The sequence below is a fragment of the Ranitomeya variabilis genome, chromosome 2 (genome assembly GCF_051348905.1).
Source record: "Ranitomeya variabilis isolate aRanVar5 chromosome 2, aRanVar5.hap1, whole genome shotgun sequence".
Classification (NCBI taxonomy): domain Eukaryota; kingdom Metazoa; phylum Chordata; class Amphibia; order Anura; family Dendrobatidae; genus Ranitomeya; species Ranitomeya variabilis.
This window is the reverse complement of record NC_135233.1, coordinates 90,394,724-90,419,866: the sequence shown is the minus strand read 5'-3', so window position 1 is coordinate 90,419,866 and position 25,143 is coordinate 90,394,724. Positions and strand designations below refer to the sequence as shown.

At 45.9% G+C, this 25,143-nt stretch overlaps 1 protein-coding gene across 2 annotated transcripts; it reads right to left on the bottom strand.

The window, feature by feature from the left end:
• Window positions 1-393: 393 nt before the first annotated feature.
• GZF1 (GDNF inducible zinc finger protein 1) lies at window positions 394-21,133 on the bottom strand. Of its 2 annotated transcripts, none has more exons than XM_077282673.1 (6): window positions 21,051-21,133; window positions 17,140-18,481; window positions 13,176-13,270; window positions 10,567-10,734; window positions 2,165-2,322; window positions 394-945 (listed from the first exon to the last, which is right to left on the bottom strand). In XM_077282673.1, exons 2-6 carry the CDS (start codon window positions 18,462-18,464, stop codon window positions 610-612), a joined length of 2,082 nt encoding a protein of 693 aa, XP_077138788.1. In that variant the 5' UTR covers window positions 18,465-18,481; window positions 21,051-21,133; the 3' UTR covers window positions 394-609. The 2 variants fall into 2 exon arrangements, with proteins under 2 accessions (XP_077138788.1, XP_077138787.1); XM_077282672.1 differs by having other exon boundaries at window positions 20,978-21,102.
• Between the last annotated feature and the right edge of the window lie 4,010 nt (window positions 21,134-25,143).

The window sequence follows — 25,143 nt, the reverse complement described above, 5'->3', positions numbered from 1 at the left end:
CAGCTCCTACAAACGCTAGTGTGAAACTAGCCTTAGTCTCCAGAAACGCGTTGAGATTCTTACCCATATGGTTTGTGCTGAAGTCTGTATCCTCTATGTTTAAAGTTTGCGAATAAAGAAAACTCTTACGGATTCGGTGAAGCTGGACATTCTCTTCTTTTTTGGACTTTATACGATTGGACACAGCGGGTCCGTGCTCCCGAAGATTGGTTTATGCATCACGGGTGAGCTGCTTTATATTCCTTCTTTATAAGAACACATTCCCAAAAAAAAGATGATCCGCTCCCTTGTGGTCCTCTCCTGGAGAGCTGCGGATCTTCTTTGATTTGGATAGTGATTGTTCTGTGGAGACGGACATGATACTGATTTGCGACACTGAAAAAAAAACACATCACCGGTTGGAATGTAAATTTATAGCAGATGGAGACGACATTTAGGATAATGAACTAACAACTAAAATAGTTTGTATACAAAAATAATGGAGCCTTCCCTCGGTGACAAACGGTTCATGTATCCTACACAGGTAAAATACTAAGACTGGTGCTGGGACTCTTCTTGTCCATGCCACGGTCACCTCGTCCCCATCTACTTGCAGCAGTCATGAGTGGATCACTCTAGGTTGACCATTGCCTGTATGGATTCAGACTGTGCATGGAGGACAGTCAGGTGGCTCAGCGTTGTGGCTATATACACTTCTTGAGGTATTATGGTGCAGTCCGTCTTACTGCCTAGAATAGAGGTAGCATTGTTTTCTTGTAATAACTCCACAGTTCCTGGCACCACAGTCAGGTTCTGGTAGTGACCATTTTCTGGATAAGTCAGCTTCTCTGCAGGCTTTGGGGATTCTTCGCCATCATCTTCAGTGAGATCTGATTTATGCCCTTCTTCTGCTTTTGGATCCAGAACAACAAGGAAGGATTTCCAGGGTGTATTTTTATCATGGATCTGTAATAAATAATACATAAGAAAAAACTATAAGAGCTCATAGAGGGGATCACATCACCAGTGAGAAGGTCATAATCCACGAGAACATGAACAGGAGTTCTTCGTTTTGAGCTTGGACTACATGGTGACTTTGGCCGTACTGATCGCGTGACCAAAGTGCACGCTGTCCTTACACGCTGTTCTGGTTCACACAAGTGCATTTAGGAAAAAAAAAAAAAGGGTCAGATTTTCATCCACAAAAGTGAAACCCGTTTTTACAGTAGCAGCTATTAATCATTTACAAACCCATTTACAGATACAGTTTCCTATGTTACAAGATTACAATGTATCCATAAAAATCAGATGCTGGGGATCTATATGGCATCCAATTTTTTTGTTTTTTTTTACCCTCCCATGGACTTGAATTGGGGGGGTGGGGGGGAAGAGTCTGATTTATGGTACAAACAAGGGCACGCCATGATTTTTTGTCACATGCAGATTCGGTCAGTGACAAAAAAAAAAAATGCTCATCTTCATTGCCCCACTGAATGACATTGGTCCAAGTGAGATCCATTTTTCATCACAGACAGCACTCGGACCGAAAATAAGGTCATGTGATTGAGCCTAAATGCAGGTGAAGGAGGTCACATTGCAGCCCACAAAATACTGCAAAATGATCCAACATGCTCTGACAATTGCCGTCTTGCTTGTCACAGTTCATCTTTCATAAGGTAACCTATATGGGGGCCAGAGTCACAGCGCAGCACCGGTCTTACAAACGAGGTTCCTTGATTTGTCCCCATAACAAAGGGCTACAGTACACAAATGTATCCGAAAATAAAGCTCTTCCCATTCATTCAAATAAGGCCGAGCTGCAATACCAGCCACACACAGGCTGTAGAGAAGAGTGACGGGGTAAAAGGAACAGACCCCTTTTTCAACAATGCAGAGAAACGTATAAAGAACGCAGCCAATTGTGGAGTGAATGTCCAATTTACAATTTAAAGTGGACTTGTCCTGATACTACGCTGCCCTAACTGGAAATCAGAAGTGTAACCTAAACAGAAAGGAAAACATAAGGGAACTTACAAAGTTGATTTTCCTGGAATCAATATTAGTTTTGGCTACTGAAAGAAGGAAAACAAAATGGCAAATCTTCAGGGTGCAAAAAAGAGTCACAGGCCATCAATGGCCCCTACATACGGTTATGGTGGTCCACACAGAAGAAGAAAGGTCTTACTGAGGTGTGCCTGCGGAGGGTGGACTTGTCAGTAAAGGTCCGTTGACATGCGATGCACATGAATGGCTTCTCTCCTGTGTGGATCCGTTTGTGCCGCTGCAGTGCGTTCAGCTGAGTAAACTGCTTTCCACATTGATTACAACAATATGGACGTTCTCCTAAGAAGAAGAATATTATACAGAATTACCCACAATGACACATTGCTGTAAATAAGTCTCCTTTAAGCTTACATCCCTTTTCAAATGACTTTTCAGGATAACCTGCTATAAGTATGTACACGAGAAATAACATTATTTGCTGCATTATGTGACTAGTATCCTACATTTTTACCAATTTTTCCCTAGGCAGGCTCCAGTTCTAATCCTCAAATGCTTTTGAGCTGATGGGCGTGAGAACCACCTGCTATAATGTCTTCAATAAACAGCAGAGAAGAAGCAGAGATCCTGCTCCACTGTCTGTACCACAGGCTTAGAAGCAGCATGGAGGAGATTATACCGAAGCACTGTGTAGCTGTGAATCCAGCTCTGAATGAACTAAAACACTTACTGGAAAGCAGCATCAGAGTCTGTTTGTTTCTCTCCCTCTGGTTTCCCCCGCCCAACACTCTGCTTCTGTTTCCATGGATTTCTATAGGCAGAATGTAAATTTGACTCCTCAGTGACCTGGGTATCTGTCTTACCCTATTCCTATATACTTGACAAAACCAGGAATCTTGCACTTTGTGAAAAAGCATAATTTTAGGTAGAATTGTCTTAATATCCATGTTTCTGACTCAAAAAGACTATCCAAGCAGAACCTGGGGTGCATAACTCCTAAAGATAAAGCTACAGCATGAAAAATGCTAACAAAAATCTCTAAAATCCAAATGTGCGTAACATCTTAGTTAGGGAGTTGACAAAGGTATGGATCTAGCACAAAGTGTCTTACATAGAACATATTAATATGATATAGGGAACCTAGAGCTAGCCACAGCAGAGGCTGCACATTTATACTCCATGCTTTGTGAGGAAAGGAGCGGCCTTTACGAGACATTACTTTAAAGAGGTTTTCCAGTTTCAGAAAACCTGTGTCCCCCGACTGCAGCTTGTTTTAAAAAAAATAAATTGCATTACTCACCCTCCCTGGTTCCAGCTCAGGGTCTCCCCTCCACGTAACAGTGATCTTAATCTATCAACACTGGACAGGAAATAGTTTACCCTTTAAGAAAGATTTATGATTTATGAGGGTAGCCCCTTTAACAGCAAAAAAGTCATTGTGCATATAATAATGTAAGCACAGAATACAAATATAAAAAAAAAACCACACATAGCATAGCCCCGATTCATTATTACCATCATTATTCACACCGGCCTTGATGAGGGGGGGTAGAATCAAAAGAGCTCAAGAAAGAGAAAAGTGGCATGTGCTCCTCACCTTAAATCTTCCTCTAGTCAGGGAATGGTGTAAGGTATATCATGAATTAATGAGCTGTTGGGTCACACCTCCGACCAGCCCATTATGGCAGAACTGGGTGAAACTGGTGCGAAACCACCGTAACCTCGGGTTGTGCAAAATTTTTGGGACTTCAACGTGTTTTGTACCAGATGTCTATCGAAAACACTTATAAGAAAAGCCCATGGCCCCCTATTCATCAATGAGAGTTCATGCCAAACACAATCATACTTTAACCCCTTCACGACAAGCGGCGTACATGTACGACGCAAGTCAGAAGTGCATGTATGGAGTGCCCCATACTCAACAGGTAATGACTGTGCTGCAGCAAGGACGTGCCTCTGACCATCGTGGGTGGCAATTATAAGAGGCAGGTCCTAACAGCAGTCCAGACTGTGGAATTAACAGCACACCGGCTTCACACTTACACGGCTGGTTATGGTCTTAGAAGAAAAATAGGTATTAAGCTTACCGTTAATTATGTTTCCAGGAGTCCATCCTGACAGCACTATGGAGGACGTCCTCCCCCTTGCTGGGACAGGAAACACACGAGAGTTCAAAAGGTCCGGTCCCACCCCCATTCCTCAGTGTTGTAACAAGAACCGCCTCAAGGGAGATGCAAAAAAATTATATTTAATGGTAAAGAACATAACACCATGTATTAGGAACATATTACATCATATGTTAGGAACATACTACAGACATGTCAGGTTTATATTACAAAAGCATAATTATATTAACAGGGAGGGAATTACCCGTGCTGTCAGGATGGACTCCTGGAAACATAATTAACGGTAAGCTTAATACCTATTTTCCAGGACGTCATCCTGACAGCACTATGGAGAGTACCAAAGCACCTCCTCAGGGTGGGATTACCGCTTGGAGAACCTTTCTCCCAAATGCAGTATGCTGACCGGACAGGACATCAAGTTTATAATGTCTGCAAAAGGTATTCGCACTAGCCCATGTAGCGGCCTTACAAATCTGCTCTAGAGAGGCGCCTGCCCTCTCAGCCCAAGAAGTAGCCATCCCTCTAGTAGAGTGTGCATGGAGACCCTTTGGAGGAGGGATGCCCTCCGACTGGTAGACCTCGGAGATCACGGATGTGATCCATCGGGCAATGGAGGCCTTAGAGGCCTTTTTTCCCCTATTTTTACCGCCGAACAAAATAAACAGATTTGGGTCGATGCGCCATGGGTTGGTGGCTGACAGGTAGTCGATGACCGCCTGTCTGACATCCAGGGAATGCAGAGCTTCCTCTTTAGAATTGGAAGGGTTACAGCAAAAGGATGGTAACACTATCTCCTGATTCCTATTTTTTAGAGTTCCTACTTTAGGAATGAACGAGGGATCTAGTTTAAGGACCACACTATCGTCTCTAATCTGGAGGTACGGGTCCCGTGTGCACAGGGCTTGAATTTCCCCCACCCTCTTAGCCGTGGTGATCGCCACTAGGAATGCCGTTTTACGTGTCAGGGCCGAAATGGACATGTTATCTGCCGAGGCGTAATTATTTTTGCAGAGGAATCTCAGGACAAGGTTAAGGTCCCAAGGAGGAGATAATTGTCTAATGGTGGGGCGCAACCTTTGGGTGGCTCTGATAAATCTAACTATCCAAGGGTGTGTTGCCAGGGGATAGTCTAGAAAGGAGCCAAGTGCCGAGATCTGCACCTTCAAGGTGCTCGGCCTTAGCCCTTTATCGAACCCAGCCTGCAGAAAATCCAGAATTCTGGGTAAGTCGGGAGTGCCTGCCGCAACCTCAGACCTGCCACCCTCCAGACAGAAACGCCTCCAGATCTTCAAATAGATTGCTGACGTGACCGGCTTCCTACTAGCCTTGATAGTGGATATGACCTGGTCAGACAGGCCTCTTGCCTTCAGGATGTTCCTTTCAGGATCCAGGCTGAGAGATGTAGCTTCTCTGGGTCCGGATGGTACACTGGGCCCTGGTGGATTACATCTGGTCTGTGAGGGAGCTCCACTGGACTCTCTATCGCCAGGTCTACCAGAAGGGAAAACCAACTCCTTCTTGGCCAGTATGGAACTACCAAAATTACTCGAGCCTGTTCTTCCTTGATCTTCCTGAGAACAGCCGGGATTAGAGCTAGAGGAGGGAAAGCATATGAGAGGGGCTCCGTCCAACTCTGACTTAGACCATGTATCCCTTCCGGGAGATCTCGAGGGTTCAGCGAGAAGAACCTTGAGACCTTCGAGTTTCTCCTGTTTGCGAAGAGGTCTATACTGGGAGTGCCCCAACGCCGGCACAGCTCCTGGAAGATGTCCTGGTTGAGTTCCCACTCTGTTGCAAACACTCTTCTGCTCAAGTAATCCGCTATGACGTTCTGGGAGCCTTCTAAGTGGATTGCAGAGATGGAGAGGATCGACCTTTCTGCCCAGCTAAATATTCTCCCCGCCAGCTCCTGGAGAAGATGGTGTCTTGGGCCTCCTTGGTGTTTTAGAAAGGAAACGGTTGTCACGTTGTCGGACAATACCCTGACGTGACGATTCTCCAGAGTGCGATGATTTCTTCTCAGGGCTTCCCAGACGGCATACAGCTCTCTGAAGTTGGATGAGTTGCGAGCGACGTCTGGAGGCCATCGTCCCTGGAGGATCCTCCCTTCTAAGTGAGCTCCCCAGCCCCAGGCGCTGGCGTCTGTAGTAACTACTACGTAGGGATCGGTAGTCCATAGTACTCCCATTCTTAGTTTCTCTGGGTCTGTCCACCAAAGGAGAGATCTTCGTACTGGATCTGGTAGATATAAAGTACTGCCAGAGAAGACTGACGACGGTCCCACTTGGAGAGGATTAAGCTCTGTAGTGGTCTTGAATGGAACTGTGCCCATCTTGCGCATGGAATGCATGCCGTCATTAGGCCTAGCACTCTCATGGCCATCCTTATTGAGACTCTGCGTTCTAGTAGGAGTCTGATCTGAATCTGTATTGCCTCCAGCTTGGATTCGGGTAGTAGGGATATTCTGTTTGCAGAATCCAGACAGACACCCAGGAAGACTTTTTTGTGCTCCGGAATCAGGTCTGATTTCTGCCAGTTTATGATCCATCCCAAGTGTTCCATTACCGCGATGGTTCGGTTCCTGTGATCCGATAGGATCTCTGGTGTTCTTGCTATCAGGAGGAAGTCGTCGAGATATGGGACTATTATAATCCCCTGGTTTCTTAAGAAAGCCACTATCTCCGACACCAGCTTTGTAAATACGCGAGGTGCTGAGGCAAGTCCAAACGGCAGGCACTGGAACTGGTAGTGACAGGTCCCGGACGGCAGAACTACCGCGAACCTCAGAAGCCTCTGAGATAGATGGTGGACAGGGACCTGATAATAGGCACTCTTCAAGTCGAGACTGCACATTACCGCGTTCTGATCTATGAGAAGGATTGCAGAACGGATGGACTCCATACGAAACCTCTTGTACCTGACCCAGGCATTCAGGGGTTTCAAATTTACAATTGTGCGTGAGTCGCCTGACGGTTTTGTTATGGAGAACAGGGAAGAGTAGTGTCCCTGGCCTTCCTCTAGCGGTGGTACTGGTATTATGACTCTTGAGGAAAGCATGTCCATTAAGTCTTTTAACATGGGAGAGTCTTGCATAACCACCGTAGGTACGATGTACCTGTCTGGTGGAGGGGAGTAGAACTCTATACTGTAGCCATCTGACACAGTGCGAAGGACCGATCGATTTTGAGTGACTCTGCTCCAGTTTACCGCGAAATGGCGAAGCCTTCCCCTTATAAGAGTGGCGTCATTGCGATTTAGATTTAGAGGAGGGGCTGAAGAAGAAACTCCTGTTCTTACTACCGTGGCCACGGGAACCCCTATTAAACCCTCTATTGGACCTTCCCCCTCTGAAGTCGGACCTGTAGTCGGACTGTCTTCTAAAGGGAAACCCTCTCCGAAAGGACTGAGGCCTTTTAGGCTTGTCCTCTGGGAACCCTTTTTTCTTGTCTGAAGCCGACTCTAAGATAGTATCGAGGGAAGGACCAAACACCCTTGCACCTGAGAAGGGGATTGAACACAATTTTGTCTTGGACGCGGGATGCCGCGCGTGTGCAGATGGATATCGCGGCGGCCATTTTCCTGAAGCCGCGGCCAGCAGAGCGCCGCGGCCAGCAGAGCGCCGCTTCTGCGCACGCGCGGCCAAAGCAAGATGGCCGCGCCCACCGACCACCGAAGGAATAACGGACATCGCTGCAATTTTCAATCCCCTGGCAGAGGATTTGGAACCTTGGACATGCGCACACCACTACGCCACCAACGGAAAACTACGCAAGATCTGGGGGAGGACACCACACGTTGGTAACGTATTTCGGCAGCTAATGTAAGGCCTCCCCCGAAAGTAAGACCGGGTGGGACTTTTTGGGGTAAAATTAATGTAAGACAGGGTCTTACTTTCGGGGAAACACGGTAGCAGATTTCATTATGGGGAGAGAGTTTAGGATCTCTGACCTTGGGGTCTTATTAGGCTACGTTCACACTAGCGTTGTGCGCCGCTGCGTCGGCGACGCAACGCACGCAAAAACGCGTCAAAATGCACGCAAAAACGCTGCGTTTTGCGACGCATGCGTCGGTTTTTGCCGAAAATCGGATGCAAGAAAAATGCAACTTGTTGCGTTTTCTTGGTCCGACGCTTGCGGCAAAAAAGACGCATGTGTCGCACAACGCAACAAAAAAAAACGCATGCGTCCCCCATGTTAAGTATAGGGGCGCATGACGCATGCGTCGCCGCTGCGTCGCCGACGCAAACCCGACGCACATTAGCTTAACGCTAATGTGAACGTAGCCTTAGAGAGATGCTCCTCTAATTGACCCATCCAAAGGTGCATAGATCGGGCTACCGAGGTAGCTGCAATATTGGTCTTAATTAGAGCCGCGGAAGACTCCCAGGCTCTCTTTAGCAACATGTCCGCCTTACGATCCATCGGATCGCGCAAGGTCGATGAGTCCTCGAATGGGATAGCTGTCTTTTTGGCGACCTTCGCCACCGGGACATCCACCTTGGGAATCTCGTCCCATAGTTTAACATCATCCGGCTCAAAGGGTAGGCGCGCCTTAAAATCTTTAGACAATGTCAGCCGACGTTCCGCCTCCTTCCACTCACCATGGCCTTGATATGCTCACTAACCGGGAAGACTGTCTGCCGACGTGACATAAGTCCCCCAAACATCAAGTCCTGCCTGGATTGCGGCTTAGATGTCTCTTCTACTTGCATGGTGCATCGCACCGCTTGCACCAGCTCATTCGTGTCCTCCGCCTGGAAAAGGTACTTCCTCTGATGGTCCTGGCTTCCAGAGGGAAGCTCGCCCTCTTCCTCAGAGACGAGGTCTTCAGAGTCAGACCTGTCATCGGAAGTATATTCCGGCTCCCGCCTGGCCCTTTTGCGACTGGGCATGGGGCTGGGCTTTTCCACCATGGTAGCTAGGGAAGCCTGGACCTCTTCTCTGATTAAGGACCTCATCTCAGATAATAAGGTGGGCTGCTCCTCTCTCATAACCTTGGATGTGCAATCCGCACATAAGGTTTTGCCATGGGTGTCCGGGAGTTTTGCATTACATAATGGACATCTACTGGACTTCCCAGAGGCCTTTCCGGATCTCTTAACTTGACCAGGGGGGACGGCTGGGGTTCCCTTATCCTTAAACGATATAAGATAGAGAAAGTAACAGGGTGGCTGCCAATTACCAGGGTGCTAGGGGAGTTTTGTGCTCTGCGCACTTACCCCATCCTCAGGTGGCATGCTCTCCATGGTTCCAGAGTGTCAGGTTCCTTGCCGCTGCAGCGTCTGCCAAAGCGCTACGATACCTGAGATCCACGCTGGAACGCACGCCTCCCCTGTACATCCAGCGTTACCGGAAGTGACGGTAACGGATGCCGCAAACCGGAAGTGACGCGGTCCCCGGAACTTCCGCCGGAAGAGTCAGAGCCCGGCGTTCACGCTGCTGGATGCTGCCGACCTCGGGAACCGCGTCCGCAGCCGAGAGCCCCCCCACCGGGAGGAGCGGCTGCTGGTCTTTGGAGCAGAGGGACCCCCCTCTGGAGGGTTTCTGCCCTGAGCCTCTTGACAGGGGGAAGGATTTGGCAAGCCGCACGATCCCCCTGAGCTCCGGTAAGCTGCGCAGCTTCTCTCGTGCGTCCCTTGCAGGGACAGGAAAAACACTGAGGAATGGGGGTGGGACCGGACCTTTTGAACTCTCGTGTGTTTCCTGTCCCAGCAAGGGGGAGGAGGACGTCCTCCATAGTGCTGTCAGGATGACGTCCTGGAAAAGGGGCAGCAGTGCCTACCTGCCCAGGTCTCCAAACAAAGGCCCAGCACGTTAGGTCTTGTATATTGGGGTGTCCACATGGGATGCATTTAGATAGTGCTGGCCAGATCGCCTGATCAAATAGTCTGGGTGTCACTTATAGGTTGTAAACCAGATACTGTGCATTACCTGCATGTGACCAGCGCCCTATACAGGCCACTTTTGTGCAATCACATACTGAGCGATCACCCCCTCCATGAATTGGTCGGCTGTGAGTAGTTATCTTATCAGTATTTTGCACCTGTCTTGCCACCATCTTTACCACATGGGTCCACTGCATTATCTGGGCAGGTAAACACTGCTACCCCTTTTTCTGTTGTATCAATTTTTGGAGGATATTTAGCCCTCTTTCTCTGGTTATTGCCTCCATGCTGCTGCCGATGCCAAATCTGCTACAAAGAGATCGGGGAGCAGATCTCCTCTTTTCTGTGTACTGTATATTGGAGACATCACACAACCTAGTCTTCCCCCAGTGAAAATTAGAGATAAAACCTGCAGAGGGGAAAATTGGTGAAAAATGCAGATACAAGTCATATAATGACCAGAAACAACATAAATCCTCATACACAGATTATTCTGAAACTCATCTGAAACGACAACTGAAGAGACACTACTGTCATAACCAGGTTCCTCCCAGACAGATGATAGACTTGTGTTACCGGTGTGCACTTTATTATGCTGGTACAGAGAATTCCTCTGCGCGAACGTCCTGAAGCAGATATCACACCTAAACGGCTTGGCTCCGGTATGGATGCGATTGTGATGCTTTAGATATTCTTTGGAGGCGAAGCTTTTCCCACAGGTCTCACACATGAAAGGCCTCTCTCCTATGTCAGTACCAGCGGGAGAGAAAACAACAGATCACTATGGAGCTGTTCACACACATGCTTCTATTACATACATGTATTAATAGAACACTATAAACACTGAGCCAACATAGTCTATTAATAAAATATAAATGTTTCTTTATTAAATCATAACAATGTGGGCAATCACATCTACCCCTGTGTGACACCTGACCCGCAGCCCCGATGCGCGTTTCGCGTGGGCTTCCTCAGGGGGCCCCTAGCCCTAGTACCTGAGTCTTTTTATTAATTTCTGGCCTTTTTTTAATGAAATAGATGTGATTGCCTACATTCATTGTTGTTACGATTTAATAAAGAAGCATTTATATTTTGTAACAGACATGTTGGCTCTGTGTTTATAGTGTTATATTCCATGTATCTGGAGTCGTTTTACTACCACGGGTCTATGTGGCAGACAGGCCACTCGGACATATTTTTTAACATATTCTGATGATACTCTTTCAATACATATATTAATGAAGCCTGCCTAATGTCATCTATTAATTGTGTCTTTTTTTTTTTTTTTTAGAATGCCAACATATATTGACCAGTCAGTGGCCTCTGTACGACAATGGAAGCATCAGGAGCTTTCCATGTGTACAAGCCAAAATGTAAAGCAAAAATATGATGTGATCATGGTCTTGGGACAGAAAAAAAGGGCTCATTGATCGAGTTTAATCAGACAAGGAGTTTAAGATTCAGGCAATCTTTTTAGTTTATGCGCTTCTGGTTTTTCCTTCCCTGCTTCCAAGAGCCATAACTTTTTGCGAGAGAAGTTGGTAGTTTTGAATGACACCATTTGTTTTAATACAGAAAAATGAGAAGAAAAAAAAAAAAAAAAAAATAATAATAATAATAAGCCATTGTTTTGCCTTTACGGCATATATTGGGCTGTAAACAATTACCTGGTAATAGGATTCTCCATGTCAGCACAATTATGGTGATATTAAACTTATAAGGTTCTTTTTTATATTTTAGTGCTTAGAAAAAAATGTAAACTTCGCAAAATAAATAAATAAATAAATAAATAAATAAAAATACATACACAATTTGGTTTGTGTTGCCATTTTCTTAGACCCGTAACTTTTTAAATTTTTTGATTGATGAACCTGTGTGAGAGGTTTTTTTTTTTGAGCGTCGAGCTAAAGTGCTTCTTGATACCATTTTGGGGTACATGACATTTTGATCCTTTTTTTTGCATTTTTTGGGGGGGAATTGCGGTAAGCACAATAAGTCAGCTCTGGTGTTTTGAATTTTTGCGTCTCAGTATTCACCTTATGAGATAAATAATAATAAATTAGATGATATCTATTTTACAACTTCATTTTGCGCCATTAGTTTCACATCACTTTACAGACATCGTCATTACTGTCCCCATAGGGGCTCACAATCTAGATTCCCCATCAGTATGTCTTTGGAGTGTGGGAGGAAATGGGAGAATCCAGAGGAAACCCACGCAAACACGAGGAGAACATATAAACTCCTTGCTGATGTTGTCCTTGGTGGGATATCAACCCAGGACCCCAGTGCTACAAAGCTTCAGTGCTAACCACTGAGCCACCATGCTGCCTGATAATTTATGCGATTACGCATACTATCAAATATTGTTTTTTTTTACATTTTGCTTTTGGGGAAAAGAGGATAGATATAAATTTGTATTTTGGGTGGAGGGGGGGTTATATTTAAAAAAATATATATATATTTTTTTAAATTTTCCCTTTAAGGAACCTACAGTCATGTTACTGCCAATATTATAACACTGCAATACATAGTTATATACTGTACTGTGAAATCGCTGTCCTCCACAGGCTGTGCTTCCTAGTACATTTCGTATAGCAGGCACGGCAACCAGTCGGCACCCTCCCCCGATTATATCACATGAGGTGCCCATGGGTGTCAGAACTGACGACAGCCATGTTAAAGACTCTTAAATGCCACTATCATGATTGAAGAATTTATGGGGTTAAACTAATTCTATTGGAGTTACCTAACTCAATCGCCTCAGTTGCATTTGAGTCCCGGCTATGTAACAGGGCTGTCAGCCACGGTGCAAGGAGCAGTGTCAGCTCCCGAGTCTGCTCCATACAGAGACTGTGCACCGCCGAAGTACATGGAAGCCTGAACGGTCATTTGTCAAGAGAGCACCGCTCCTAGTCAGGCAGGATACCGGGAGGTAGAGGAGCAGTGCACTCCCTAAGATGGGAACATGAGAAAACCCCTTCACTCAACAGAATAGTTGTGAGCATGCTGTGTGTCTACAGTATACACAGATTAGACCCAGTGTTATCTGCGTCCATTTTTATAAAAGATCTGCTGCTATTATCATTTTTTACTTTACCTGTATGTTACTATTCCAGTTTTACATCGCTGCGGAATATGTTGGCACCATATAAAGATTATCAGTAATAGTGGATATTTGTTACCTGTGTGACACCTTTTATGATAAATGAGCATATGATTCTGTGTGAATTTAGCTCCGCACTCCCCACAGACAAAGGGTTTCTCTCCAGTGTGGATTCTGTGTGGTAAGGAAAATAAATAGAAAATTAAGATTATATATGGATATATAAAATATTACACATCAAGAAAAGCATGGGGTCCTGTGTATTATACTCACCTCCCGTGTTGGCATTGGCAATCCCAGGACTCTCGTGAGGTTGCATGGCACGTGATGCCCGGCGTCCGATCACGCTGACGTCACTGTCCCCACCTTCTGTCAAAGTGAACATAAAGAGGAAGTCAGATGAGCTTCTGCCCGGACTTCGTCTTCATGGTCGATTTGTCTGAAGGCCGAGACAGTGACACCAGCACTGATGGGGCGCAGGGCACCACATGTCATGCAACCGCACAAGAGCCCCGGGACCACGAGTGCCAACACCACCAGAACAGTGCCAGCACAAAATGGGAGTATATTCTTTCATTTTATCGGGGCCAAAAGTGGGGAATGAGAAGAGGGTTGTTCTGGTAGTGGCCAACCCATTTAACAAATGACAAATACGCTTTACATACTTCATTTTCTAAAGTGAAGTTAAAGGGTTATCCCAATAACAACACTTATCTTTCCCAACCAATGGGACCACTGTTCTCATTATTGGTGGGGGTCCCATTGGCTGGGATAAATAAGTGTTGTTGGTATAACCCCCTTCTGAATAAAGCAGTATCTCTATGTGATGAGCGAACGTGCTCCGATAACGTGTTAACCAAGCATGCTCGGGTGTCAGCAGAGTGAGTATCTTCGGCGTGTTTGGATAATATGTTCGAGTCCCCGTGACTGCAAGTCTCATGGCTGTTAGGCAGCCTCAACACATGCAGGAATTGCCCGTTTGTTAGGCAATATCCATGTCTTGCAGCTGTCTAACAGCCACAAAATATGCAGCTGTGGAAACTCGAACATATTATCCGAACACGTCCAAGATACTTGGTAAACACCGTTATCCGAGCACATTCACTCATCACAAATAACCACCACTGCATTCACTGTGTATCGAATTAGTGGTCACATGCAAAGCTACCACTGTCCCATAGTCCTACAGTAGTATGTGGAGTGGTGGTCATGCATGTGCACTACATGGGACCCCAATTCTCTGGATTAATGGAAGTTCCAGCAGTCAGACCCCCGCCATCATACAATCCCCAAGCCTTTAGATAGTCCCTAAATATTTGTATGTTGGTTCCAAAGTTGCAAGGTGGCTCCAATGACTGTAAATTGTCAGGTGTGAAGATGAAGGTAGGGGAACATAATAGTTTCCATTTTATAATTCATATTGTAATTTGAATGAAAATGGTTATTGCAACACAAAGGTTAAAAGGGATTTTTTTTTTAGTATTGGCCTAAGAATTAACGGACAGGTACGGTAGTTGCTAACTGCCTGTCTGTAGTATCTGACACCAATCTCTGTCGGGACCGAGCGGTAACAGACCGCTCCTGCCGGCATTTCTGTGGCTTCCGCTGAAGTCACGATCGATAGAGCAGCGGCTTCTCTTCTACTCTGCTCAGTTATCTGCTCAGTTAATGGGGTGTGAGTGGTAATGTCATGTTACTGACTGCCAGCTCCCCGCTGTCTAACTGCGGGGAGCCAGCTGTTGATCAGCATGATGCTACCAGTCGGTAGAGCAGCCCGGAAGAGGAAGAGCTGCTGTGTTGAAATTGAGCAGCTGAATCACTGGGAAGAGCAGTCGATGACCACCTAGCTGACGCTTGGCAGAACTTACAGCTAATTAGCAAGTACCAGCCAGTTAGATTTTACGGCCATAGTAAATTAAAAAAAATTAAATTGTTCTGGATAACCCCTTTAAAATGGATGATACAAAATTAGCTGTAAGAGAACCTGGCTGTTAAAACATTCTACCACTCCTGGGTTTTTTGTTTTTTTATTTCTCCATCAGATAGGTATCAGTAATGTATGTTTCATGTGTGCAGTAAAATACCGTATTTTTTGGATTATAAGATGCACTTTTTTCCCCAAAAAATTTGGGAGGAAAATGGGGGTGCGTCTTATAACCTGAAGGTAGCTTACCAGGTGGGCAGCTGCGGTGGAGCATGGTCACAGGAGGCAGGGTCGCTGTTTCAGGAGGCCGGCGGCAGGAGTAGGGCAATGCTGCGGGCCCCAGGCTCCTGAAACAGCGACCCTGCTCACCGTCGCCCCTCACCAAGTTACTATTAAGACGCCCATTATATTTAGGGGTGTCTTCTGGTCCTGAAAATACGATACCTGCTGATGACTGTCTTCTACTGTTTCAGTTGCCGCTCCGGTCCCTCTCGGCCATGTTGTGACCGTATATCTCTGACTGGCCACAAGTCACAGCTGTTACTATCTCTCTTAGGCTAGGTTCAGATTGCGTTAGTGCAATCCGTTTAGCGCGAGCGCTAGCGGATTGCGCTAACGCAATGTCTTTTTCGGGGCCGCGTTCAGGGGTCGCGTTAACGTCCCCGCTCTCGCAGATCCCCGATCTGCGAGAGCGGGGAACGGACCTCTGGACGCAAGCAACGTCCGAGGCGCGCTACAAAAGACCGGCACATCGCTAGCGCGTGCCGAAAATGACACGCGCTAGCAATGCGCTCTAACATTGCTGGCAATGGGAGCGCTAACGGACGCGGTGCACGGCGTTAATTTCGCCGTGCAACGCTGTCCGTTAGCGCTATCCCATTAACGCAATGGGAACCTAGCCTTAGGGTGTGTACAGATGAGCGTATAAATCAGACATCCGATTTTTAATTGAATAGCAAATGGACAGCATATCTATTCATGTAATTCAGTAGGGTTGTTAAGATGAACGATCTTTTTCTCGGTCCGACTGTCCTTAAGAAAAACAAAAATCACAGCACACACTCCTTTCATCCGAGTCTCAGACGATACTCAGCTGTTCAAGTCAATGAGTGTGGGTAAAAAAAATAATCGGATCCCATTTGTGCCATTAGCATGGTATCCGATTTTTACAGAAAGATTTTGAATACAAACCTGGGAATCTGTATGTAATCATGCACATGATTTAATGCAAACGGATAGTACACGGACGTCACCAGGACATAAAAAAGACGATTCACGGACGGCACATGAATTATGAAAATTAGAAAAATAAGTCGTCCGAGTTTACTGGATGAACTCGGAAGATTCTTCATATGCTCATCAGCAGGCGCCCTTAATGTAAGCCTATCAGTATTTTACTACACACAGGGAACACGCATTGGTGAAATAAAGTACAACTCTGTGAATGTGAAGAGCAGAGCACTTGGATTCCTCATTTGGGAGTCCCAGTGGTCAGATATTGACAGAAGTTTGACAATTAAACCCCTTTATGGTTTAGGGGGTTGTTCCCATAATCACACCCTGTCACAGGGTAAGTCATATGTGTCTGATAGTGAGGAGCGAGTGTACTCGTTGCTCGGGTGTTCCAGAGAACGCTCGGGTGACCTCCGAGTATTTATGACTGTTTGGAGTTTTCGTTTTCATCACCGCAGCAGAATGATTTACAGCTATTAGCCAGCTTCATTACATGTGGGGATTCCCTAGCAACCAGGCAACCCCCACATGTACTCAGCCTGGCTAATAGCTGTAAATCATTCAGCTGCCGCGATGAAAACTAAATCCCTGAGCAGTCATAAATACTGGGAGGTCACCTGAGATGGCTCGGGAAAACCCGAGCAACGAGTACACTCGCTCATCACTAGTGTCTGATCGCGGAAGGTCTCACTGATCACCACATGACATGCCGTGATTTTGGAAGCGCCCATTTATGAAACAAAGGTAACATAAATAGGATAAAATAAAGACAGCAGTGCATGTACTTCCAGTACAAGGAAAAGCATATAGAAGACTTTCCAAAATTCGGCAAAGACTTCCTTGTATTTACTAGTATAGCAATCGTTGATGCAAGGCCAGCGCCTACCTCATGTGCGTTTTCAGAGCGGACGTCTGGGAAAACTTGGCGTCACACTGGCTACAGTCGAACGGTTTGTCCCCTGTATGCGTTCTCTCATGGAGCCTCAGCGCAGTCTTGGAGCTCAATCCCTTCCCACACAGATGACAGAAATGTCTTTCTCCTCCGCCCTCGTGGACCTGCAGAATGTGCCTCTTGATGTCTTTTTTCCTTTTAAACTTTTTACCACAAAGTTCACATGGAAACTGACGGTCGCTGCTGTGCACGTGACGTTGATGGCTTTTCAAATTACACCTGTTTGCAAATGTCTGATTGCAAATCTCACAGAGAAAAATCTCTTCAGAGCCGCCATGATTCTCTTTGGAGTGCTTCAAGTAAGTTTCTTCATCTGTGAAGTTCTCCCCACAGATGGCGCATGTAAAGCAGTCACCAGTTTTGTGTCTTTCTTCATCAGATTTTTTATCAGCCTCATCTAATTCACACGGACTGTCTTCATCATCTTCTGCCTTTATACTACAGTCCGTCTGCTCATCCATGGGCTCTTCATTACATGAGTTTCCTTCATTACCTAGACCATTCAACAAGGAAATTACTTCTTCACTATCCTGCTGCTCTCTCAGACGACGCGTGTACTTTTTCTTTGGAATTTCGACAACAGCTTTTTTGCCGGCCAGGCGGCCACTTGACCTTCTTGATTTGGAGTTCGGAAATATTGAGGGATCTTGTGCTTCCTCAGAATTATTTCCATCATCTGTGGTAGACCCTGGACATAATTCACTTACACTTTTTCCCTCAGGAGGATTAGGAAAGCTGGTGGTATTAATGGTTGCTAGGACCTCTTCCTTGTTTTGGATCTCCTGGACAGAGTTTGCCAGTTCTTGCATGTCTTCGTCAGTTTCTTGTGATTCAACAATATTTTGCAAGTCCAACCAAACCGAATCATCCAGCTGCTTTTTATGCTGCATGCAAGTTTCTGCAAGGTCAGCACATTTCAGTTTGTCGGCAATATCAATCATCCGTTGCACTTGGTCTTCAAACACTTCTATCCTCGCTGTATACACAAACTCCAGGAATGAGGAGAAGTCAGTAGTGGATATCTCATTTAGCACAATGGTGCCACCACCATCAGTCTCATTCATAAATACTTCCTTAAAGTACTTGCTGGAGGCAGCGAGGACAGATTTGTGGCCAGTGAACTCTACTCTGGACCCCTGATGTTCTATTATCACGGTCACATCACATAAATGACCATGGATGCGAAGTTGGTGCATTTCATTCATAAGGCGGACAGGCAAGGATTTGGACTCAAGCAGAACAGCCGTGCTTTCCATCATAGTAGACTTGTCCTAACCTGGTAGAAAAAGAACCATAATCAATAACACACAATGTATATAGAGACAATCGGGAGACATACGCACGGTCATAGTCTAGATCAGGGCTCCCCAACTCGTGGCTTAGGAGCCACATGTGGCTCACCGGTCCATGGTGTGGCTTGCACCTGTCTGACAACTTGGTGCATCAGCACCTGATGGAGCAAAACGCTATGAAGAGCAGGTCTAGAGATGGTGACTCTAGTGAGCAGCCCTGCACAGAACAGACCAGGGTGTGCATATACTGAGGGGAAAGGGCGTGATAAATAGGGTAAGCTGGAGATAGGCCATTTAGAAGATGTTTAAAGCTGGACACAATAGTGTGGAGCAAGTGCTTGATGTAAGAATATGGAACGGGTGTACAGCGATAACCCAATGGATATAAGTATACGGCTGATAAGGGAGGGGGCGGAAGATCTCAGTGTGATTTCTGTGGGGAAGATTAGGTTGTCAGTAAACTGCTAATGAGAGTTCTGGGTGCCACTACGGTGTGTGTTGGAGTGCACTGGATGTGGCTCGCATGGTAAAAGGTTAAGGACCACTGGTCTAGATAGATCTAGATATTGACCATACTTTGTGTACAATCCTGAACTATTGAGACGGGACCATTATTAGGCACGTTCATAGCAAACATGACACCTACAGAAGGCTGAAAGTACAAAATCACTTCCCTGTGCATAGAGGAGAAGGACAATGATGGTGAATATCATTTACAATCAAGAAAAAAAAATGATATCTGCTTTTGTCTGTCCTCCTATAAAGCCTCCAGCCCCCATACACATTAGACCAATATAGACTGAACCCGCCAATGACAATGGCTTTGGCCAATAGTCTAATGTGTATGGGGGGGCTCACGTCTTCCAGTGATGGAGGGACAAACAGGGACTTTGCTACATGTTATCACCCCCTCTTACAGATTTCAGGGTAGATACACTCTGTCAGACTTAGGAAGGGCTCTTTTTTCCACTCAAGGAGGGAGATGATGATCAGTTGCAGATCTAATCCCCCAACACAATGGTTCACTTTGTGTATCTGGCTCATGCGGTTTTCCATTATTTATTTATTTATTTATTTACAGAACATTTATAGGTTTGGGGGGATAAGTCTTTATCATTCATATTTTAATGTTCTTTGTCAAAAGTGTAAAAACTGTGACATAATGGAACCTGCCTGCAAAAAGAACAAAAAAAAAAACAGTGTTTAGTTGCAACCACAGTGATAATCTGCAGGTAAATATACAATTTAAACATGTGTAGCTGTATTTTAGGAAGTGCAGCTGCAGGGAGAACGTGAGGTTAGAGCTTCTCAGCAGCCACTCGCTTCCTATCATTAGGGCGGCGCAGGGTCTATGAACAATCACGCATCAAGCTCTCCATGCCTGTGTTGTGACAGTGACACAGCCGCGACACATGCAGCTGCGGCGCCCATCAGCCTGAGGGCTGCAGGTATCCGGGTTCCCTCTGCAGCTTATTCAGTAAGCGCTATAGCCTGCCGAATAAGGAGGGACACAAATTTGCTCATCCCGACTCCCCAGCACTGGTCACTACTGAGCATGTGCATAAAGTGCAGCACAGATTCATCTCCACTAAAAGCCGAGATCCTTAGATCAGGAACAGAGCAGACCCTTACCGTATAGGACATTTCAGAACTTTCCAAATAATTATTATGGAAACATTTACAGCACATCCTGCACTGAACTACTGTACCCAATGTATTACATATTTTAGGAGTCGGTCCATTTTATACCGACTCAGACTCCACAGCCCTGGTTTTGGTTTACAAATACTCCTGTGTGTACGGGGCCTTACCGAAATGTTTACCCCTAGACTTCTTAATCGTATTAACCCCTTAACGACTGCCAGTATGGGACCTTATTCCCACTTTGTCATTTTAAAACAGCCATTGGGAATAATGGAATAGCGGTGCCAGGCGGCCGCCATTCCCATGGGTGTCAGCTGTACGCCACTTATTTTTAACGCCAGTCCTCCCCAAAACGCCACCTGAAATAGCCCAGAAAAGACGAGCATGCGCCTGCCTACAAAGACTCGCTGTATGTGAGGCTATCAGTGGCGGACAACTGGTCGTGGCATCGCTGGGGTCCCAGTGGTCAGACCCCCAGCGGTCAGCAATGTGTCCGCTACCAGATGGAGGCGGAAAACTAACACTTTAACCATTTGCAGGTATGACATGAGCCCACAGGCTGAGCCCTCACACCCTATAGGCAGCTGCAGCTTTTATTGGCTCCTGTACATTTACTTCAGATACCATAGTAGTGACTACAGATCATGTGACCTCCAGAGACACGTGACTGCAGGAGCCAGGCTTTGTGCTGTTATTGCTGTCATGTGTACACTGAGGCTGAACATCAGCGGCTACAAGCAATAGGCCCCGGTGTAGCGCGGCTCCCACACACAGACTCCCGCACTGACGCCTGCAGCTGACGGCTGAGCCCGTGAGACTGGGGTGTGACCACGTACCTCGCGGCTGTACCGTGTAATCCGGTACAGCGCCGCACTGTGTCGCTCCCTCACAGAAGATTACGGTGCGTACCGGAAGTGAAGGAGATATACGGTAACCCAGAAGAACTCCTTCCTGCATGTTGGCCACACCCATTTTTTAGTAATCCGCCAATCGGCATGTGATATGCAAACAGCCCTGATGGAGCAGCCGATGACGTCACTGCTGCGAGGATAAAAGCAGGCTCCGACGGCAAGATGGCGGCGGTGCTGCATTACTGGGGATGAGATGAAATTGTGTGTGGAGATATGGGCGGGAAGGAAGAAGTCAGCTGTCATTAGTGGCACAGAGCGCACACGGCAGGGATAGAAGTGGTCTAACCCCCTGTACGCTTGGCCAGGCCCCTGCTGGTGGCCATTCGCAGACCATACCTCCCAACTTTTGAAGATGGGAAAGAGGGACAAAGTTTGTGGCGCGCAAAGCGCGCCGCGGCAAATTTTAGGCCACGCCTCTGGCCACACCCATTCATAATTAGTCACACCCATATCCACGTCCCAACCACACCCATTTAGCACTGCTGATCACACTGTTTCATATACAATAGTTATAAACAAAAAATATGGCCACACTGCTCCATACTGTATAATGACCGCACATGATGCCCCATACTGTATAATGGCCGCACATGATGCTCCATACTGTATAATGACCTCACATGATGCTCCATACTGTATAATGACCTCACATGACGCTCCATACTGTATAATGGCCACACATGACGCTCCATACTGTATAATGACCTCACATGACGCTCCATACTGTATAATGGCCGCACATGATGCTCCATACTGTATAATGACCTCACATGACGCTCCATACTGTATAATGACCGCATGCATACTGTATAATGGCCGCACATGATGCTCCATACTGTATAATGACCGCACATGATACTCCATACTGTATAATGACCGCATGCATACTGTATAATGGCCGCACATGATGCTCCATACTGTATAATGACCGCACATGATGCTCCATACTGTATAATGACCGCACATGATGCTCCATACTGTATAATGGCCGCACATGATGCTCCATACTATATAATGGCCGCACATGATGCTCCATACTGTATAATGACCGCACATGATGCTGCATACTGTATAATGACTGCACATGATGCTCCATACTGTATAATGGCCGCACATGATGCTCCATACTATATAATGGCCGCACATGATGCTCCATACTGTATAATGACCCCACATGATGCTCCATACTGTATAATGGCCGCACATGATGCTCCATACTGTATAATGGCCGCACATGATGCTCCATACTGTATAATGGCCACACATGACGCTCCATACTGTATAATGACCTCACATGATGCTCCATACTGTATAATGGCCACACATGACGCTCCATACTGTATAATGACCTCACATGACGCTCCATACTGTATAATGGCCACACATGATGCTCCATACTGTATACTGGCTGCACATGATGCTCCATACTGTATAATGGCCACACATGACGCTCCATACTGTATAATGACCTCACATGATGCTCCATACTGTATAATGGCCACACATGACGCTCCATACTGTATAATGACCTCACATGACGCTCCATACTGTATAATGACCGCATGCATACTGTATAATGGCCGCACATGATGCTCCATACTGTATAATGACCGCACATGATACTCCATACTGTATAATGACCGCATGCATACTGTATAATGGCCGCACATGATGCTCCATACTGTATAATGACCGCACATGATGCTCCATACTGTATAATGACCGCACATGATGCTCCATACTGTATACTGGCTGCACATGATGCTCCATATTGTATAATGACCACACATGATGCTCCATATTGTATAATGACCGCACATAATGCTCCATACTGTATAATGACCGCGCATGATGCTCCATATTGTATAATGACTGCACATGATGCTCCATACTGTATAATGACCGCACATGATGCCCCATACTGTATAATGGCCGCACATGATGCTCCATACTGTATAATGACCACATGACGCTCCATACTGTATAATGACCGCATGCATACTGTATAATGGCCGCACATGATGCTCCATACTGTATAATGACCGCACATGATGCTCCATACTGTATAATGACTGCACATGATGCTCCATACTGTATAATGACCGCACATGATGCCCCATACTGTATAATGGCCGCACATGATGCTCCATACTGTATAATGACCTCACATGACGCTCCATACTGTATAATGACCGCATGCATACTGTATAATGGCCGCACATGATGCTCCATACTGTATAATGACCGCACATGATACTCCATACTGTATAATGACCGCATGCATACTGTATAATGGCCGCACATGATGCTCCATACTGTATAATGACCGCACATGATGCTCCATACTGTATAATGACCGCACATGATGCTCCATACTATATAATGGCTGCACATGATGCTCCATACTGTATAATGACCGCACATGATGCTGCATACTGTATAATGACTGCACATGATGCTCCATACTGTATAATGGCCGCACATGATGCTCCATACTATATAATGGCCGCACATGATGCTCCATACTGTATAATGACCCCACATGATGCTCCATACTGTATAATGGCCGCACATGATGCTCCATACTGTATAATGGCCGCACATGATGCTCCATACTGTATACTGGCTGCACATGATGCTCCATACTGTATAATGGCCACACATGACGCTCCATACTGTATAATGACCTCACATGATGCTCCATACTGTATAATGGCCACACATGACGCTCCATACTGTATAATGACCTCACATGATGCTCCATACTGTATAATGACCTCACATGACGCTCCATACTGTATAATGGCCACACATGACGCTCCATACTGTATAATGACCTCACATGACGCTCCATACTGTATAATGGCCGCACATGATGCTCCATACTGTATAATGACCTCACATGACGCTCCATACTGTATAATGACCGCATGCATACTGTATAATGGCCGCACATGATGCTCCATACTGTATAATGACCGCACATGATACTCCATACTGTATAATGACCGCATGCATACTGTATAATGGCCGCACATGATGCTCCATACTGTATAATGACCGCACATGATGCTCCATACTGTATAATGACCGCACATGATGCTCCATACTGTATAATGGCCGCACATGATGCTCCATACTATATAATGGCCGCACATGATGCTCCATACTGTATAATGACCGCACATGATGCTGCATACTGTATAATGACTGCACATGATGCTCCATACTGTATAATGGCCGAACATGATGCTCCATACTATGTAATGGCCGCACATGATGCTCCATACTGTATAATGACCCCACATGATGCTCCATACTGTATAATGGCCGCACATGATGCTCCATACTGTATAATGGCCGCACATGATGCTCCATACTGTATACTGGCTGCACATGATGCTCCATACTGTATAATGGCCACACATGACGCTCCATACTGTATAATGACCTCACATGATGCTCCATACTGTATAATGGCCACACATGACGCTCCATACTGTATAATGACCTCACATGACGCTCCATACTGTATAATGGCCACACATGATGCTCCATACTGTATACTGGCTGCACATGATGCTCCATACTGTATAATGGCCACACATGACGCTCCATACTGTATAATGACCTCACATGATGCTCCATACTGTATAATGGCCACACATGACGCTCCATACTGTATAATGACCTCACATGACGCTCCATACTGTATAATGACCGCATGCATACTGTATAATGGCCGCACATGATGCTCCATACTGTATAATGACCGCACATGATACTCCATACTGTATAATGACCGCATGCATACTGTATAATGGCCGCACATGATGCTCCATACTGTATAATGACCGCACATGATGCTCCATACTGTATAATGACCGCACATGATGCTCCATACTGTATACTGGCTGCACATGATGCTCCATATTGTATAATGACCACACATGATGCTCCATATTGTATAATGACCGCACATAATGCTCCATACTGTATAATGACCGCACATGATGCTCCATATTGTATAATGACTGCACATGATGCTCCATACTGTATAATGACCGCACATGATGCCCCATACTGTATAA